This window comes from Solanum tuberosum, unplaced genomic scaffold (assembly GCF_000226075.1).
Source record: "Solanum tuberosum cultivar DM 1-3 516 R44 unplaced genomic scaffold, SolTub_3.0 scf00086, whole genome shotgun sequence".
Lineage (NCBI taxonomy): Eukaryota > Viridiplantae > Streptophyta > Magnoliopsida > Solanales > Solanaceae > Solanum > Solanum tuberosum.
The window spans coordinates 50372-71693 of record NW_006239010.1 but is presented as its reverse complement, the minus strand read 5'-3'; the positions used below and the strand labels follow the sequence as shown (position 1 = coordinate 71693).

General features: G+C 35.3%; 2 protein-coding genes across 2 annotated transcripts; one reads left to right on the top strand and one right to left on the bottom strand.

Moving 5' to 3' along the window:
• Positions 1–5193: 5193 nt before the first annotated feature.
• On the top strand, positions 5194–13229 carry LOC102604169 (pumilio homolog 1-like). The gene is made up of 9 exons (XM_006346645.2): positions 5194–6166; positions 7133–8538; positions 8624–8765; positions 8904–9011; positions 9903–10115; positions 10205–10315; positions 10932–11126; positions 12019–12193; positions 12760–13229. The coding sequence occupies exons 1-9, from the start codon at positions 5483–5485 to the stop codon at positions 12801–12803; spliced, it is 3078 nt and encodes a 1025-aa protein (XP_006346707.1). The 5' UTR covers positions 5194–5482; the 3' UTR covers positions 12804–13229.
• Positions 13230–14017: 788 nt separating this feature from the next.
• LOC102603834 (uncharacterized) lies at positions 14018–19554 on the bottom strand. The gene is made up of 7 exons (XM_006346644.2): positions 19147–19554; positions 18043–18128; positions 17690–17836; positions 17477–17585; positions 16155–16278; positions 15316–15589; positions 14018–14403 (listed from the first exon to the last, which is right to left on the bottom strand). The coding sequence occupies exons 1-7, from the start codon at positions 19334–19336 to the stop codon at positions 14296–14298; spliced, it is 1038 nt and encodes a 345-aa protein (XP_006346706.1). The 5' UTR covers positions 19337–19554; the 3' UTR covers positions 14018–14295.
• Between the last annotated feature and the right edge of the window lie 1768 nt (positions 19555–21322).

Here is a 21322-nt window from a genome sequence, read left to right as displayed (position 1 = left end):
GGAAGAATTGGCTCATCCTTGAATTCGAACGATCACTAATCTCCTAAGCGAGGTCTGTTAGTAGCCGCTTGAAGATGCCCTGTACTCAACAAAATAAGAACAAGTGCAGTATCAGTACACAACCACAGTGTACTGGTAGGATCACGCGACTATCCCACTACCTGCAACATAAGCAAGTCAAGACAACAATATAATCACATGCATATATATCAACATATACAATATTATCAACATCTACGAACAACTTCACATTTTATATCAAATCATTAGTCCTCTCATGGGACCCAAACCTAAACAGTTAGCATACCGAAACGTGATATCTGATCCCATAATTATGTTGTTTAAGTCATGATTTCATAGCAATCATCATTCATCTATCTCATTTACAACAAGTGTGATCAACATTGCAACATTCATACATATACAAGTATCATAATGAAGCAAGAACAAACATACATCACACAATCATAGAATCACAACCATCACCTACCTTGAAACAATCTTGAAACCCTAAGAAACTTGATCCTTCCCTTTCCGGATTCGTTCCGCTTGTTCTTGTTCTACAAATAATCAATATAATACGAAAATCAATAAACAATCACTAATTACCCGGATTACTAACAATTTTATGACCCTTAGATCATACCCATGATCCCAATTATCCAATTTAGGGTTGTTTCCACCATATAATCTATAACAAAACCTTCCCCCCATCAATATTCACTCATTCTATTACGTTATACGGATCGAAAAATGGATCCGAGAAGTGAAAAACTTACCTTTAACCTCAAGAATGGTGAAAAAAGAGTAGGAGTCGCCTGGGTTCGTTCCTTAGCTCTAAAAGTCAGAAAGTGCATAATAAAGTCGTTTAGGGGTTTATTAACGACCTTAAGTCGCATCGAGCCCGCCACAGCGGCCCTCATCCCGTTGTAGCGGCCAAAACCCTCGCTAAGGCGGTTTGCACGAACCAATGAGCTATTTAAAGAATTCCAAAATCCCCATTTCACAGCACCCCTCTAACCAACGACGCTCAGAAAAATACCCTTCGCACTAAGATTGATTGTGGGAGTTCTACTCACCCAAATTCAATTCCGTAAATCCGTACGGATTCCTTAACGAGTTATCTAACTACTCATGCAATCAAAATCAGAAATGATTCACCCGATTGTTACCAGATTTCCCTACACCTCAAAGACTCCTATTTCGTCCAAATCTGGACTAGGTTGGAAAAATCCAACTACTACGAAAAAGTTTTCCGGCCCCAAATTTCCCCCCGTTGGTATTTCTATAACGACGGAAACAAGTCGTTACAAAAATACATTGAATTTGAAGGTTATTTCAGACATTTCCATATTCACATGTTTATCTTTCCAGCATATCAACCTTAACGCCCCTTAAAAGTACATCACCGTCAAATACATCCATTCAGAGGCTCTGTTCTCTCATATGCTCCTTTTCCATTTGGTGTTGTCACGACCTAGACCGCCGTGATTGACACCCACACTAACCCTCCGGTGGGAGAACCACTACTACAACCCGACTAAACAACTTAGAGAAACTAAACCATTTAAAGATACGAAAGCAGGTTTAAATGATGAACTAAATAATGAGTTCTCATAAACTCCGAAAGTTTAGCAAAACAACTAAACATAACCCTCGCGGAAATTCAAGCTCTAGACCTGAAAGTCATTGTACCAAAACTCTACTAATCAACAAGTCTAAGAAAATGGGGTGCAACCCCGAAAACTAAACATAGGTAAAAATCTAAATATGTAGTTTGAGTTCGAAAAAAAATGGACTAAACTAATGATGGGTCCATGGCATCCTGAAAGAACTGGCTCACCTTCGAATCTGGTCTCGGTCAATGATCTCCTAACTGAGGTCTGTCAGTAGCCGCCTAAAAATGCCCTGTACTCAACAAAGAAAGATCAAGTACAGTATCAGTACACGAAACCACGGTGTACTGGTAGGATCACGCAACTACTCCAGTAAGCGAAATATAAACAAGTAATTACAACACAGTAAACACACATATACAAAATGCATAATTCAATTATCATTTTAGGAGCAACATACAATTTCCCAATATCAATGACATGTAAATATGAATGTAATAATCACAAGTGGTTCTCTCATGGAACCCACACCCAAATTGTTAGTGTGTCAGAAAATGACACATGATCCAATATATATATGTCGGAACGTGACATCTGATCTAATATATGTGTCGGAACGTGACATCCGATCCAATATGTGTGTCGGAACGTGACACCCGATCCAGTCAGCACAAACACAGTCACAATTACACCCATAATGAACAGTGCACATAGTCACACAGTCAAGTAACAAGTTCATGGCATGTAATTGTTCTTACTTAATCATTTTCTTAGATTCGATTCATGCTTGCACGGAGACAGAAATTCGGAATTTGAGTTACAAGCTCCCATTTCGTTACACACCTTCAAACCTTGACGTTCTAAAACTACCCCTTCACGCCAAGATCAGTTTCGAGAGTTTTACTCGCTCGAATTTGATTCTGTAAAGCCGTACAGGCTCCTTAATGTTTTGGCTATCCACTCACGTGATCAAACTCATAATTAAATCCCCCATCAATTACCGGATTGCCCTAAACCTCACATGACTCAGATTTCGTCCAAGTCTAGCCTAGGCTAGAAATTTCCAAGTTACTACTCAGAAGTTTTCTGGCCCAAATTCCTTTCCCATTGGCTTTTTCATAACGACGAGAACAAGTCGTTACAGGTGTTTAGTAGAGTTAGCAATTGCGTAGTATCTCATGTGAGCATACTTTTCAGTGGTTTTTTCTAGCAATTTTCTTCAATTTTTTGGTCAATAGTTTTGAATTTTTTTATTTGGATTCCCCAATCGTACTTCGCAATTTTTTTGTAATTTCTTTGTCCCTTACAGTTTTTTGCAGATTTCTGAACTTTTTGTTTGCCTTCCTAAAGCTCTGTGCGTGTGTGTGTGTGTGTATATATATATATATATATATATATATAATGAATTATAATTATTTGGGTATAGAAGAACTTTCTGAATTATAATTATTGCCAGGTTACTGTGAAGAACAAATACAAACATAAGGAATCTTGGTTAAATCCATTAGACTATCATTAAAGATAGATATAAGTTTTGCACATTTTAATTTTCATTTTTAAGTATTTTGTCATTGTATATATTTGCACCACAAGTCTATGACCTATAATAAAATTATACACTATTCTTATATGTTGGGCCTGGACAACGTCCAGACTACCTTTACTAGTTTTATACAAGTGTTAAAATATTTAACAATTAGTGTGTTTGGTAAAAAGTGTTAAATAAGTATTTCTAATTCATTTTACAAAAAAAAGTTATAAATTTAAAATAGTTTTACAATTAAAAAAACTTCTGAATAACCGAATAAAGGAATAGCTAAACACAATAAATATTTCAGGGATTACAAAATATTAGTCATTAGTCATAAATGATAAAAGGTTTGGTCAGACAAAACACTATTATACTTTTTGGACTATTTTGACTAATAAATACTTTTATGCTATCAAACAAGTAAATAAATCAACAAGTATTTATAAGTCAATTTGACTTCTAAAGAGTACTATTCAACATGCAAAATATTTTAATAAATACAATTAAATCATATAAGTAGAAAAAATATTTGACTCTTCAAAATTTAAATAAAATGAAATAAAAGAAAACACTAAATAAATGGGAGTTATAACTTTAATTTGTAGTGGTCAAAATTGTTTTGTAAAAATTGTTATAACAAACTGTGTCCATGTTTTCCTCTTAATACTTTTAAGAATTCTACGCTAAAAAATTTTATTTCAAGATTTTAGTTCTTTAAGACTTTTTCTGATGTCATAATTATTTAAATTGATATATTTTGATGTAAATATTATATGTCATTAATTTATGAGTTTAAACTATTCTAAAATTTTCTCTATTTAATTTTTTTTTTGGAAAAATCATAGTGTCTACTATTTTACCTATCTAAATGCAACTAAAAAGATATAGGAACAAAATAATATGATTATTTGGGTTAAAGGGATAAAAAAATTTATAGCAATATCGCAGCAATAAAGTTTTCAAACAAAATGATATAATACTTGAAATAATAACTCGATAAAAAAGAATTTTTTGTAGTTTTAGGACTTTTTTTTAATTGAAATATAATAATAGTATATTCGGTGTAATTGCATAATTAGGGTTTAGGGAGAACACAATATACATATATATTATCCTTTTACCAGATAAATATCATTTTTGATAGATCCTTGATTCAAAAGAAAAGTTTTAAGATTGTACGAATAATATGTTAATGAAGAAACAAAATGCAAAACAAATGAAACAATAAACAATAATACATATCGAAGAAATAATATTACTATAAGGAGAAGAGGAGACTAATTTTATATAAAGTGCGACAATATTCGGTTACCTACTAATTTTCTATCCTAAATTATCGATCTCCATATCTTTGTATTTAAGAGTCATGTCCTAGATGAAGCTGCTTTTTTTTTTTTCTTTGGGCACGTTTACTTTAAATTCTATTAATACTCATTTTATTACTGACTTATTACATGTATTGCAGAAGTTTTTTTTTCTTCTCTGATCCACGAGCAGATGAATATGAATGATCTACGGGGATTGAAACTATTAGTTTCATTATAGAAATACTATCAAATTTATACGGACGGCAATATATTTTCTTACCTTTTATCAATATTTATCATATATTTTTCGACTAGTTTAGATTTATATATATGTAATAGAAGCTCTAACACTAAAGTTTCCTAAACAAAATGAGAATTGAAATTATAAAATAAAATTGTAAGATAAAGTGTATAACACATGAAAACTTTAGGTTACACAAACCCTAGCCGTCTCATATCCAAATTAAAACGAAATATAAAAATCTTCAAATGTCAGAAAAACAATTTATTTATTCCTCTGAAAAAATCTCAATTAAAATAATTGACTTTATAAGAAATAAAAATATATATCTAAATATACCAAATTTAGGCAATCTGGAAATATTAATAAACACAAGAACATAAGCTAAACAATAAATATTAATCTGAACCGTTAAAATTCAATCCAACGGCTGATATTCCATCTGGTACTCGTGCTTATCACACTTTTTTCTCTTCACTTAACTTCACTATTCTCAGTGCACTTTGCTCACTCTCTCTCTCTCTAAAACTCTTTGATTTTCTCTCTCTTAACAATGTATCAAACAGATGGCGATCACCGTTTTTGCTTTCGATCTCTTTGATTTAACGCTCGTTTCTATGAAAATCTGAACTGAATCGGTTGAAGTTATGGTTGTTTAGCTTAAATATTTATGAAACTAATGGAAATTTATGAGTTCGTGAGCTAATTTGAGCTGAGTTTTTGAGTTTTTTGGAAGATTTTTGAGGTGTTTTTGTTGTGATTTAGCTAAATTTTGTGTGTTTATGCGATGATTACTGATGGTTATGCGAAGATGATGTCGGAAATTGGAATGCGATCAATGCTAGGAGGAAGCAATGATTTTAGCGAAGAGTTAGGGATGTTACTTAGTGAACGAAGGAGGCAGCAGCTGCAGCAACAAGAGGTGAGTGATCGAGAGAGAGAGCTCAGTATTTACCGTAGTGGGTCAGCTCCACCGACTGTTGAAGGATCGTTGAACGCTTTCAGTGGCTTGATGATAGGCGGTGGCGGTGGTGGTGGTGACAATGGTTATGATTTCGGCGGACTTTCAGAAGAGGAGTTAAGGTCTGATCCAGCGTACATTTCGTATTACTACTCGAATGTGAATCTGAACCCAAGGCTTCCGCCACCTCTTTTGTCTAAAGAAGACTGGCGGTACTCCCAGCGTCTGCAGGGTAGCGGTGGAGGTGGTAATGTTGGTAGTGGTGGTAATGTTGGTAGTGGTGGTAATTCACCAGTATTAGGGGGGATTGGTGATAGAAGGAAAGGAAATCGTGGTGAGGCTGATAAGGGAAGGGATGTTGAATCACTTTTTTCAATGCCGATGGGATTTGGTACTATAAATGGAGAAAATGGACGTGAGGCGCGGAAGGAGTGGGGTGGTGATGGTCTTATTGGATTGCCTGGATTAGGTTTAGGAAGCCGGCAGATGAGCATTACTGAGATGATTCAGGTGAAAAAGAACTGGAAAATATTATTTTATGTTTGAAGGTTTTAATCCATGAGTGGTGATCTGTGTTAACTAAAAGTGTTTATATGGGATTGCTTGTTACGTTAATACTGAATCTTATTTCCTTTTTCAGAGAATGTCAATGCTTTCTGTAATAAAATGTTGTATTTATATAGGTTTGTGCATCTCTAGCATTGACATGTTTGTGTATGGCACGGGTCAATTACAAGCATTTTTGAACGTTTTGCATCATGCTTCACCTATTTGTCCTTGCAACATGTTGAGAGCAACACTTGCGGGCTAGTTAGTTTGAGCGTTAGATTATTCTCTTCGTCATATTGATCTATGTGGGGGTCTATCTTGTCAATATGAAATGTTACCCAGTATTGCTGGATATCTGTGTATCCACTTTGGTGTTCTTCTTGCTCTTGAGAAAATATATCAGCAGTTTCTTCTGGCACTAGATTGTGTGCTTTACTTAAGTGCCTGGGAAAAACTTGTTCTCGGGTTTCATAACTCTATAAGTTTGAAGTCACACATGTTAGTGAGAGTGTCTATCTCTTTTTATCCTCTTTTCTGAGAAGCAAAAGGCTCATTTCGTGATGTCATTTATTATTTCTCATGTTCATTAATGTGGAAGTTTGGAGTTGGCAGCCTTTATTTCATTTCCATATTGTTGTCGCTGGAGACCACATCCAGCTAGTATAGAAATCATATTGCATTCTTAAGATGCAACTTCTGACATTCGAAGTTGCAAACTTGGCACTTGTAGCTTATTGTGAAGGTCGGGTAACAACAACTGTATTCTTTAATCACAGTTGCTTGATGTTGAGTCAGCTTTGCTTACATTACATCAATAATATCTTAAAGAGGTCAACTTGTACTCACTTAATGAAGTTCTTTTTTTTTTTTTGGAGTTTCATCTTACTGGATATGGATTTCTGTTTCTGAAACTTCTATAAAATGTAGGACCATATGAGCCAAACAACATCGAGGCATCCATCACGTCCTGCTTCCCGTGCATATGATGATATTGTTGATCCTTCTGAGTCCCAATTCGCTCATCTCCATCAAAATATGGCATCTTTGGATGCGTTACATTCTAGGGAAAAGGTTCAAGGCGTGTCCCTCCATAATGTCAGCTCATCAGGGTCTCAGTCTTATGGTTCGGCCATGGGTACATCACTGTCGCGAAGTGCCATCCCTGATCCTCAGCTTGTAGCTAGAGCTCCTAGCCCTCGTATTCCTTCTGCTGGAGGAGGGAGGATAGCATCACTAGAGGATGTTTCATCTCATATGGGTGAGCATGCTGATTTGGCTGCTGCATTGTCTGGCATGAGTCTATCAGGGAACAATATGGGAGATGAAGGGAAACATCAAAAGTATCAAATTCATAATGAGATTGACGATCATCAGAACCTCTTCCGATTGCAGAATGGTCAGAATCCTATGAAGCAACATCCATATGGAAAAAAGTCTGAATCTGTTCATTTTCATAAGTCTGCAGGTTCCTCTACTGCATACATGATTGGGCCCTCTATGCCAACTCTCAACAGTGGAGAAAGTTCTTTATCTCAATATCCAACTGTCGATAGTCCTAATTCAACATTTTCTGCTTATGCTTTAGGAGGTTATGGTATGAACCCTTCATCACCAACCATGTTTGAAAACCAGGTTGGGGCTGGTAATTTACCTTCCGTACTGGGAAATATAGCTTCTCCGGTAGGTGCATGTGGAATTGATGCTCGTGTAACAGGAGGCGGATTGAGTTTGGGTCCTAATTTAATGGCTGCAGCAGCTGAACTGCAGAACCTTAATAGACTTGGTAATCAGACCTTGGGGGGGTCTCTGCCAATGTCTCAGATGGATCCATTGTACTTACAGTACTTGAGGTCACCTGAGTATCTTGCTGCTCAGCTAGCAGCTCTCAATGACCCAACAGTGAATAGGGAATCTTTAGGGACTTCATACATGGAGTTGATTGAGCTTCAGAAAGCTTATCTGGAGACGTTGGTTGCATCTCAAAATTCACAATATGGTATTCCGTATCTTGGCAAATCCGGTGGCTTAAATCATGGTTACTATGGGAACCCAGCACTTGGCCTTAGTATGTCATATCCTGGAAGCCCTTTGGCAGGTGCAGGTCTTCCAAATTCCCCATTTGGACCTGGTAGTCCTGTAAGGTATGGGGAAAGGAACATGCGTTTTCATTCAGGGATGAGAAACTTAGCTGGTGGTGTCATGGGAGCTTGGCATTCTGAGGCTGTTTCTAACTTGGGTGAAACCTTTGCTTCCTCGTTACTAGACGAGTTTAAGAGCAATAAGAGCAAGTGTTTTGAGCTATCAGAGATTGAAGGCCATGTGGTCCAGTTCAGGTATACATGTTCGGCTAGCAGCACTGCTCTTCATGTCAAATTAACCTCTAAAACCTTACCATTAATAAAAATTTTGTATGAGCAGTGCGGATCAGTATGGCAGTCGGTTCATTCAACAAAAACTTGAGACTGCTACCACAGAAGAGAAGAACATGGTCTTCCAAGAAATTATGCCGCAAGCCCTTTCTTTGATGACTGATGTGTTTGGTAATTATGTGATCCAGAAGGTATGTTCCTCAGTGTTTCTTAGTTAAGTCTTTTTCATGTTATGTCTTCACTTCTAGGTTACGTGAAAAAAAGTGTCGTTAATCAAATGAATAGGTCGTGTAACTTTCTTCTTGCCTTCTGCTATTCACATTTCTCAGTTTTTCGAGCATGGAAGTTCACCTCAGATAAGAGAACTGGCTGACCAGCTCAATGGGCATGTACTCACCCTTAGCCTTCAGATGTATGGTTGCCGAGTAATCCAAAAGGTATCTTAGTTTCTTTTATTGTAGCTATAGTGATGTTGCTATCATGTTCTCTGCTCTAATCCTTCTGATTTCTTAAGTTATCTGATTCACAATAATATATTTTTAGTATCTTCAAATCTCACTCGTCTTGCTATTTTTAGTTTGAAAGGTTTTTTTCTCTGTCTTAAACTAGGGAAGTTCACCAAGTTGCTGTTATTTGAAATTGTGAACTGGTACTATTTATTCCACTGTCATTTGTGGAATAATTATAATACGTGAATTTCACCTTGCTAGTTCTGGTAAGTCACCGAATGGGTCAGTCTTTTGGTTCTCTCCGATTAGAATATCAAAGGAAGATGTTGCAGATGCCCAGGGCTGGTCTGGTAGGTGGGTCACCCTCTAGCCAGTGACTAGCCCAGCTATGGAGCTAGGGGTACACCGCCATGTGATATTGTCTTATTTCTTTCTTTCTTTACATGCCTTTTGACTGGTCTTTGTGAGACTGAGAATTATTATTGCATAATGGATTCTGTCTGCTAGAGCTTTTGTCAACTCTCTAACTGCTGCTTTATATTGTAATATTGGAGTGCGATAGTATTCATAACTTCCCCATCAAATGTATCCTGATATAAAAGATTCCCCTTTAAAATATAAGATGTTCTTGTCTTGGAATGTAAAATACTGAACTCCACTCCAGCTTTAAAATGAATTCATGCTATCCGTCTCTCTGTCCCGCATGCCTCTAATTAAAAGGTTTGAGTATCCCTAGTCTACCTAATGTCACCAGATTCCACTTAGTGGTCCCTGCTTGATGATGAGTTATCACAGTTGACGGGCAGCTGGTATTAATCATTCTCCCCGATGGCTATAATTGCTGAATGGCATAGGTTTCACATTTCTATGAATTTTCAGGCCATAGAGATGGTTGATCTGGATCAGCAGACTAAAATGGTCGCCGAGCTTGATGGTCATGTTATGCGCTGTGTTAGAGATCAAAATGGGAATCATGTAATCCAGAAGTGCATCGAATGCATTCCACAGGATGCTATCCAGTTCATTGTTTCCACATTTTATGATCAAGTTGTGACATTGTCCACCCATCCATATGGATGTCGGGTCATACAGGTCAAATAATTCAGTATATGCTGATCCCTTTTGTGTATTATATCGTCGATGGGATGACATCCGTTTCTAAATTTTCTTTCTAATGACAGAGAGTCTTGGAACATTGCCATAATCCTGAAACCCAGAACATTGTAATGAATGAGATTTTGCAAACAGTTTGCATGTTGGCGCAAGATCAATATGGGAATTATGTTGTTCAGGTTTGATCTATTTCTCAACTTACATGTGAACATCCTGACTTAGACTGGTGTCAAGAGTGTGCTAATTTAGAGAGAATACAACTTGTCTGCAGAATACTGAAACAACTCGTGCCTTTGTTCCAAGAGGTTGTGTTTTTGTGAAAATGCTGTTTGACCAGCATTTACTCTAGATTTTGGTTTTTACTTCTTTTGAAGCTCCTTGGCTCAAGGAAGTCTTCCTTGAATTGCTATACGTCTTTCCATTCAAGGGTTTCTAAAGATTTTTCTCACCTCCTACTTGACATGTGAATGAATGGGTGTTCACAACTTAATTCATAACTCCAAGTTGATGGTAATACAATTTTAGTGCTAAATACTTGTATTTTTGGATATGGATTTTTATATACAAGTTAAAACAACAGGAGGTTGTGTTCTAGAATTGCCTTCAACTTTCTCATGAACAATAAATTTTCTAACTATTAATCGCTTTTTGCAGTAAAAATATATGAGTTTTCATGTCTCAATGTCGTAGAGTACACTGGACAAATGTCATCAACTTCCCTGGGTGGATTATTTCTCTTCTTATTTAGCTCAGATGTTCTGCCTACCTATCTAATCCTGCCAAGTTTTGTTACAGCATGTACTGGAACACGGAAAGCCTGAGGAGCGTACTTCTATAATTAGTAAGCTGACGGGACAGATAGTTCAGATGAGCCAGCAGAAATTTGCCTCTAATGTTGTGGAGAAGTGCTTAAGCTTTGGAACTCCCGAAGAACGTCAGACCTTGGTAAATGAGATGATTGGCACCACTGATGAAAATGAACCTCTTCAGGTTTGTTACTTTCTCAGATGCTTCTTCAGTAGTGTGTACTCAATCTTAAGGAAATCCTGTTACCGCTGACTGTTTGATTCTCAGAGGATAATGTAGATTTAATTACTCTATGTGATTGATTTAAGTTAATGTTTTAGATGATCAAGTGAGAACAACTAACCTTTTTGAGCATTTTGCTTTACTGTAAACATGATTTTTCAGTTATGCTCTTTAGAATGAAGTAAACTCACTATGTGATTGATTTAAGTTTACTTTTTTAGATGGTCTAGTGGGAGCAATCATTCCTTCTTAGGGGCATTTCACTTTTACTGTAGAACTACATGCTTTTCCAGTTCTGCCTTTTAGAATGAAGTTAACAAGTTTACTTTGGCAAAAGTGCAACCTCAGGCGCACTGGGATTTGCCTAACTAGAATGAGTAAGGCCTTGTCAGTCTTCTGGGTTCTTTTGGTGTAGTTGACATTGGTTATGAGTACTCTATAACTTATATACTTTGCTCTGATAAAATAATACAATTACTATTTTCTCCTAGGGGAGCTTATCAACGGGTTTTTTTTTGCATGGGATATTACTTTAAACTCTTTATTCACTTAAAAGACATTCATTTTTCTATGCATCTGTCTTGAGAGAAACATGATGGTAAATTTTCAGGTAGATAAGCATGTTATGCAGAGAAAAATGTAAGATAAAGGAACAAACTAACCAACCAGAGTTTAATAGATAACCAAAAATTAAGGGACAGATTACTAGTTCCATGTAACAGATGGAAACAAGATCAATAGGGAAAGAATGCTTTATGAGCAGAACATATTTATAGGTATTGGGTTGATCAAACTAAGAAAGAAAATCATTTCACTTGTTCACAATTCAAAGCTTTATGTATTTGATGTACAGGCGATGATGAAAGATCAGTTTGCAAACTACGTTGTACAGAAAGTGCTGGAGACTTGTGATGACCAGCAACTTGAACTCATTCTCAACCGAATCAAGGTTCATCTAAATGCTCTGAAGAAATATACTTACGGAAAGCATATAGTTGCCCGTGTAGAGAAACTGGTTGCTGCTGGAGGTATTCTTTTGCTTTTTCTTTCCCTTCTAGTTTTCAAAACTACAAAGTTTATCCTGACATCTTGCACAAGGATAGGCTCATTTATCATTATGACGATTGATAAGTTATACTTTCCACTTGTAATTGCTCACTTGTCAATCACCTGAGCTGAGGATCTGTAAAGAGTCAAATTATTTGTCTCTGACAGCCAATAGTTGAGATCACTTTCAGAATTGTTGGTGGGTGAAATGACACATTTGTCTGTGACTGTTGGTAAAGTAAAATGAGGATGTCCTTTGGTTGCAAACTTGCATGGGTCAAGAAATTAAACATACTTCCAATGTTCCATTTTCTACCGTTCTATAATTCATTAAACTTATATGTCATCCCACTTCCGATAGGCTATCAAATTTTATCCCAAATTGAATCTTCAACCACCTCTACTCCCCCCGACTCCCAGCTTTCGTTTTGCTCTTCCTCTTTATAGAACCATTAATTGTACTGTATACCAATAAACTCTTATCATTGTGACTTCTTATTTCCATTCTTGACATTCTCTTGAATTTCCGTGCTTTCATCTTTTGCAGAGAGGAGGATCAGTTTCCTGGCGTCATATTCTGCTGCTGCTTAGATGGTGTAGGAAATTGTACAGCTAACTGAGGCTAGAACAAGTACCCTCGTCTTTGTTTTCTTGTCGAGAGCTTTTGTTCTACCTCTTTGCTGATGGAACATGTTAAAAATAAACATGTATGTGGTGGTGTTTGTAACATTGTACATTATAGTTTTGAGGTATAATCTATATAAGCAGGTTTAACTGTGAGGCTCAGATGGTAAACATACCTGGATGCCCCTGCCGCGGAGATAGAGTAACTGTACAAGGGTGTAAAGAAAAGAAAAAGAAAAACTGTAGTCAGATCTTCTTCTTAAACTGTACAAATTGTTGCCATGTGCAGAGCCTGTTGTTTTAGGTAAAAAATTATAATGTATGGATTTGATAATTATCTTTTCTTCTGTTATAGAAAAACTCTTTCCCTTATATAGCCTAGGAATTATCAAAGCTTGCTTTATTTGATTTCATTCAGAATATATTACCTGTTAGTATATGTACTGCCATATTTGTACATTTCAAAATTCAAATCTATTTCTCGATTTGTTTGTTTGTGTCATCCTTGTGCAGAGGTCATACTAATCTACGTAGACTCGTAGAGGTGAATCTAGCTTATTACCTATGGCTTCATGTGAATTTTGTAGGTTCTTCTCAAATCATATGGTATGTGTAGTAAGAAATCTATTGCATATTACTACAATTTTTTTTATTGTGAACCTGTATATTTCACTTGAGATCGTCGTAGGAACCAACAAACTCCAAATGCTGAATTTGGATTAGGCTTCTATTATCAATGCTTTACTACATCTTATTGCTCTAAACATGCTTAACAAAAACTATTGATTTGTGAACTTTGAATATTCCTATATGTTTGCATACGAGAAAATGACAAAAATATTGGTTTTTTTACGTTTGTCAAAAGTGAATGTTTTTAATCGTCGCCAGATGTTAATATAAGATTAACAAGTAAGAATATGTTGAACAAGACTGACAAAACCTCATCATCTACTATCCATACATAAACAAAAGCTTTAACTGTGATTCTAACGAGAAGGGTTTGGATGAACCCCTTCTGCCCTAGGGGGTAATAATATTTTGACTTTGTATATACAATGTGATTCTGACGAGAGGGGTTTGGATGAACCCCTTCGGTCCTAGGAGGATAATAGTATTACCCACTACATACATAATTGAGAACTTTTAAAGTTAGCAATCAGATAGAAGTATTTGTAGAGTCATTAAAGGGAACTATGTTGCTTCATTTAGGTTGTCAATGATCAGCTTATTGACAATTGCATATGATCATTCATAACTAGAAGTTTTCTTGACAATTACATGTGACCTTTCATAAACTATGAACGATATCGGACTCATGAGATTTTCTATTGATCAATAAGAAAAAATTATGTCGTTATCTAGATGCATAAACTCAAGGACCATAACGGAGGCCCCCAAAGAGATGGAATTTCAATCCATCCCTAGTTTCCGTCAACTATATGTTGAAGTCCTTGAAGTTTTATAGAAGTCCTAGTGTTTTCAGTTGTTGAACATGCTCTTGTGGGAGAGGTGGCGGAGACCAATCATTTCCAGTATCCTCACCATCAACATCCTGCACGACGTATTCCTACACAAGAGTTAAGAAACATATTAGTATGATACATGCAGCCTACCCTAACGCAAGCATCAGTTTGATGTCATGGCTCAAACTCGTGACCTATAGGTCACACAGGAACAACTTAACCGTTGTTCCAAGACTCCCTTTCACTCAACAACCATGAAGTGTGACATGAAAACCTTCACAACTTTGACACTAGAATCACTTTCATGATGATTAATTAAACTAATATTACATTAAACCACTTTTAGTAAGAAAGTTAGAACATAATAAATAAATAAATCATTAAGAAGCTCAGGTCTTAAGAATTTATTGGTCGACAACATAGGGAGGGAATTGAGAAAAACAATACTCCCTCTATCCCAATTTATACTTCATACTTTTCTTTTTAGACGTCATACTTACTTATTTAGAAACAATTTAATCTTAAACTTCTCATTTCACCCTTAATAAGCTGATTTATAGTTTCACAAATATTTATACTCGTTTAGATCACAAGTTTCAAGAGTTTTTTTTTTCTTTCTTAAACTCCGTACCTAATAAAACAACGCTACATAAATTGGGATGGGAGGAGTAACACAAGACACATTGGACCAAAACTATGGATAGTTTGGACTCCTGATTATAGGAATGACAAGTATGAAGTAACAATGAAATGCACCCCAATAAAAGCAAGGTGAAAATTATTCATATGCCTGCTCTAGCCGAGATCTTTGGAGATGATTATGTACTACAGTTCGGCAGAGGAAACTATATTTATTGTTATAACCTTGATTTTCCAACAAAACCGATCTAATTCTTGTTGGCGGGGTTATCTATGATTAACAAGAACGGATTAACTACCACCTTCATGTGTAGACATCATATGCAATTGAACATTTCAGAACAAGAGAAAAAGATAGTCAAGGGGATTTCACTCACCTTGGTGAGCATTCTTTTTGCAAGTATGTGGTAGTGGCGCTGCCAGATTCTCTGTCCGACCATCGTAATAACCAAAATACTGTAAAATATGCCAATGATTGTAAACAGTCCAAGCACGACTAAAGCCACTATAAATAAAAATGGCAACCCAGCTTCACCGGCACCTCCTATGCAACCTCCACATTCACCGGCCATACTAGCACAACCTTCAAAACATGTGCTACAATCAGTCCATATACAGAGTGCACCAGTCAAATGACCATCGGCACAGACTCTGCAAGGACATTACCAACAAGAAAAGAACAACAATCATTATCAATGAACTCTCATCCATCTCAAAAAATAGTGTAACATAAAACCATCAGAAAATAACCAATTCGGAGTTACTATTGTACAACATGTTACAGCTACGAAGAAGCGAACAATTAAAAAAATGATACACGAAATGTTTCAGCATGTAATTGTTGGTAATCTCTACACAACAATACAACGAATATATTTTATTTGGCAACAAGACTAGTCTAACTCCCAAATAAATGTAACTCTTAAATTAACCATACAATTCTTCGTTCTCAGAGACACAAAGGGTGTTTGCGGTACGGAGTTTTCCGGTTTTCTCATGTTCAGTTGCTCAAAATTTTAGAAAATATTTTCCATGGAAAACATACCCAAAGAGAAAGAAACAAAGACTTTTTAGTTCCTAACTTCCTATATAGAAAGTTATCAATGCATGCATGATCTTTGGAGAATAAACTAGATCCTGCGGGTTATCTTTCTATTTCTTTTTGTTTTGACAAATGAGGAAGGAGAAACTGAAAGAAAGAAGGCATCATATGTACCCGGGATGACAGCAGCAAATGCACACTTCGCGGCAGGGCTGAGCCAAATCATTGCGCACTCTTCTGTCGAAACAAGTTATAAAGCAACCAGATAGGCCCAGCAAAGCGAAAAACACTAGAGCCCCTGCACAAGTTCAAGAGCAATGGCATAAATTTTAATAGAATGCAATGGTTCAAATGTCGAAGAAAAAAGGTTAAGTATCAAATTATTTAGTACAGAGAATTGTGGAGACAGTTTTGTGTGGACAATCTATCTATTTCTTGACAGGAGAAAGTATGGAGATTCCTTCCATGTCCTGATGATTCCACATAGGAAAAGGTACATTTCTTCTGTGGATAAGGCAATAAACAGATCAATCCTCACACCAGTTTTTCCTGAAAATTGGTTTTTCTACTAGCTTTTTATTTTTGATAACCGTGGTACCCGAGCCAGCATGTGCGCATCTCAAGTAATTCCACGGTATACTTGTCAGGATACCACCAGCAACAGGTACAAGGTAACTCTGTCCACCACCAATGCTAGAACAGATGGGGAAAATCATCTAGTTTTTTTCTCTACTTACTAGGTGATTGGTGGAAAAAGTTACTCGGTACCTGTTGTTGGTGGGAGGTGTCAGGTTTCTCGTAGAATTTGTCAATGTGCGCACAAGCTGGCCTGAAAACAACGGTTAACCAAAAAAAAATCCCTCCGTCAGCCTCCAGTAACTTCCTTGTAGCCTCTCCACATCCAGCTAACACCTACCTCACTTGAAAAATCCCTTCTCTCCCCCCAAGCCCCTTCCTCCACCGCCAGTAAATGCTTCCCATCACCCCTTCCCTGACCCATATGAAGTCTTCCTCCTCTTTTCCCGAGAAAAAAAGGATGATGATACGGGACCACGGAGTGGTCACGATCAGATCTCCTCATCCAAATGGTATTAAAAATATACTAATAAACAATTTAGCTTTGCCAACCAACAAGTAGTATGCAGAAAAGGTCTCGTCCAAGCAGGAATAACAAAGGATCTCTCTACATAGAAAGAATTTTGTCCATTAAATGAAGCAAAACAAGGATAGCAGCTTAAGCTCCTTGAAGTATATAATTTCCCAACCTTGAGAAAGTTTTTTAAGAATATAAATAAATTTCTCAAAAACCATATCAATCATAAGAAAAATCCCAATGGAAAGAAAATAAATGAAGAAGAAGCTTTAAATCCCCGAGGAAAAACAATAAAGAGGACATTACTATTAGCAGAAAAAAAGATAATGACAATAAAGCACCTAAAAGTTAGAGATAAAACATATATGGACTGTTGTAACTACTGAAGCTCATGATGTTTTACCGCATATGTAATAGAAGCTTAGTTCACTATCGAATCCCCAAATCAAACGAAGCCAGGATTTCTTGTATGTATCAATGAAGTAAACTAAGTATCCCAATGAAGCTATAACCTGCATGTAGAATTAAGCCATCAACTGAATATAGTTTCGACAGAGAGGATTAAAGAGACATCTCAAAAATCAAACAACAAAACTAAAGAGGGACAACCACCTACAAGTTGAACCACAAGAAATATGGATAAAATGTCTCTGGTTACGAAAAATCGGAACTTCAAAGTCCGCCATTTTCTATCATCATTAACGTGAACTCTCAAGTGATAGGGAGCTTTGCAAGTAGTGCAATGGGCAAAGGCAAATCCTTCCTGTAAAAGACAAAATATTTGCTATGAGTAGATAAACTTGCATGTTTGGCGGTTCAAGCTTAAGAAAGTTCGTGTCACTACATGCAGCCTGTACTGGATGTATTGGTCTAAAGCTTCACCAGCACTCTAATATTTGGCTCTTACAAACATAAAATAAAGTTCAAAACTTCCTTGAAAATAGCTGATTGAAAAGGCTGAAAAAATACCTTGACAGCACGCCAATGATCAAGGCACTCACGATGGACATACTTTGATGTTCCCTTGCACTTGCAAGGTGCTATAAAGTCCCTACCTAAAGAGCAAAGTGAAACATTTGCAAACATCTCAATTACCAAAATCATGATTTTTTCATATAGATGTATACTAACATGCACTTGAATAAACTAAACAACCAGCTTCTTTCCTAATAGAGAGTACAAAAACCTAATTGACACTGCGTGTTTCACTTGTCTAGACAAAATGTCAACTTCAGTCAGCCATACTCTCGCATTGATATGAAGAACATTATTAAGGCAACCATAAACACTTAGGCTGTGGAACTATTTGAGGTTTATGGAAGGGACAAAACACACATTTTGGACTCCATATTCACCATAAACAACCAACCTTTCAATTTTCAATGTAAAGAATCCCACATCACCAAGCTTTTCAAGATAAGCTAACTGCACAATTCACATAAACAAGCTTATATTCCAAAAAAAAAAAAAAACACTTCAAACGAAGAAAATTTATCCTTTTCTTTATAACCGTCATATCCATACCATCTTGTACGTAACTCGACTATTCCCCTAAGGTTCTGTCCATAAGGCTTTTTTGACCCATGGGGAACAAATTACCTAGTGCTTCTGAACATGGAACCTCATAGTTTCCAAGTAGTCCCAACTACTTCATTGAACACTAGACCACACCCTTACCCTTCGTTGCAAATTTCAAAAAACTAGAGAATCTCTTAAATCCCACACTCATCTCTACACTAACTCTAATGTAAATATACCAACATGGACTATCCCTTATTCCCAACTAAGCCTTGTAAGTATTTTCCGTTTGTGAAATTTAGCTAGCATTTGACCATAAATTTTTATATTTCACTTTAAACTCACAAAAATTCAATTTTTTTCCACACATCCAAACACAACTACTTCCAAAAAAAAAATCACAACATCATAAACTCAAATTTTCAAATTTCAACTTCAAAATCTACGAACAAACAAGAACTACTTAGACAATTTACAATATTGAGATCAGGGGATCTATAAAAATTGAAACTTTACACAAAACCCATAAATCTAAAAAAAAAAAAAAAAACTAACCGTCAGATTCGAGGCAAATACGGCATTGAATATGTTCATCAGGACCTGCTTCAAGGTCTATAATATCATCATCATCATTAATATTAGGTACTGTAATCAAACTAGGAGGGATCAGAGGAGAAGATTCTTCGGGTTCGGGTTCGGGTTCAGTGTGATCAACACCCACACCCATTTCAATTTCTTTTGACATTTTTCACTCAGAATTGTTAAATAGAGACAGAAATTTGTACAAAAATGGATCAAGATTTGATACCCAAAAACAATATATATGTATAGATATAATAAGTATGTATATCTTCCCCAACTGATCCTTTTGTTTTCTCTTGTGTTGTCTGAGATTGAGATGACAACAAACAAGAGAAAGCGAAAATGGTAAAAGAAGAGAGCAGGTAGAAATACTTTTAAAATTAATATTTTCTTTTAAGGTTGTGGAAACAATTATTCCTCCTAGGTTTTTCCTTATTTTCTTATTATATTTGAGTTTTAATTTTACTTTGAAAAAAATTTAAAGCATTACCATAATTGCTTTTATTTTCTTTAAAGGAAAATATAATTTTCTTCCATATTTGATTTATTATTTTTCCTTAGAGGAAAAGTTTTTATTTTTTTTAAAGGAAAATATAATTTTCTTCCATATTTGGTTTATTCTTTTTCCTTAGAGGAAAAGTTTGGAGATATATAAATTGAAGATCCTTATTCTCATAGCATAACACAATAGCATCCAAATGTAGTTTATAGGGAGATTTTCTCTTAAACATATTTATATTTTTTTCAATATTATATTAGTTTTATAATATGTAGGTTACTTGACCAAACACTATTAATAATATGTTTCTAGTATGTTTTTATTTGTTGTCTAATTTATCAATCATATGATTTGCAAATTATAAGCTTCCGCATGACGCTCTAATCACCTTTATAACCCAACACTCTGACCTAATTTATTTGACATATTTCATTTTTCGAAGAATTAAATAGTTTAAGTTTGACCGGAAATTTATAAATTTAATTTTTTTAAAAATTTATGAGACAGTTATATGAGTTATTTGTATAACAGAAAAATACTTTTGGCCAGAAAATTTGGACAGAATTTGGCCAGAATGGTAAAATAACATATTTCACACTATGTTATTTTACCTTTTTGAACATTTTTACCCTTTTAACTTTAATATCTTTTAATTAAAAAAATAGAAAAAAGATCAGTTTATTTTAAAATATAAAAAAATATTATAGACTTTTTAAATTTCTGGCCAAATTTTCTGGTCATTTAGCATTATCCTTGTATAACAATAAGGATATATATGTGTCATTTGTATAATAGTAAGAATATATATGTGGCACTTTCATTATATCAAATTCTAATTAACAAAATTGAGGGTATATCAAGTCTTTTTTCCTTATATGTTAATATATAGTGATTTTATGTCAAAAAAAAATGATAGTTAAATGACTTTTATAAAAAGAAAAATATTTTGTTACGTAATTATATATGAAATTTTAGATTTCGACTCATTTTTCAACGGATTTATAAGTTTGCTGAACCTGAAGCATCATATATGTCGTAGTAAATAGTAATAGCCTTATGCATGTATTTTCTTTTAGTTATTACCGTATTATTTCATTTTATTATTGTTTCCTTTTCCTGTTATCTATTGCTTTCATTATTATTTGATATGTCTTTTTTCATTTTTGTATTTTTTTTTCTTCGTAAATACTTTGATTTGCAATATTTAAATCGATGGTCTTTCTTCATGCTGCTTATGTTTTAGGAAAAAAATACATAATTAAATATATTTCACTATCATATATATTATTGTTATCTATATTTTCAAAATATTACATATTTTATCACTAATTAAGAATTTTCTATCATATTTTGAGGAAAATAAACTTTGATACATATATTTTTGTACCATATACACTAAAATTGGGAGAGAGATGAGCAAAATTATGTATCTCAGATGAATGAGAATCACACTAGATACACGTATCTGTACGTATCTGGTGTGATTCACATGTATTTGGGATATCAGATACATATGAGAGTGACGAGCAACATGGGAGAGAGGCGAGCGAGATTTGTTATGTATCTCAGATGAATGAGAATCACACTAGATACACGTATCTGTACGTATCTGGTGTGATTCACATGTATTTGGGATATCAGATACATATG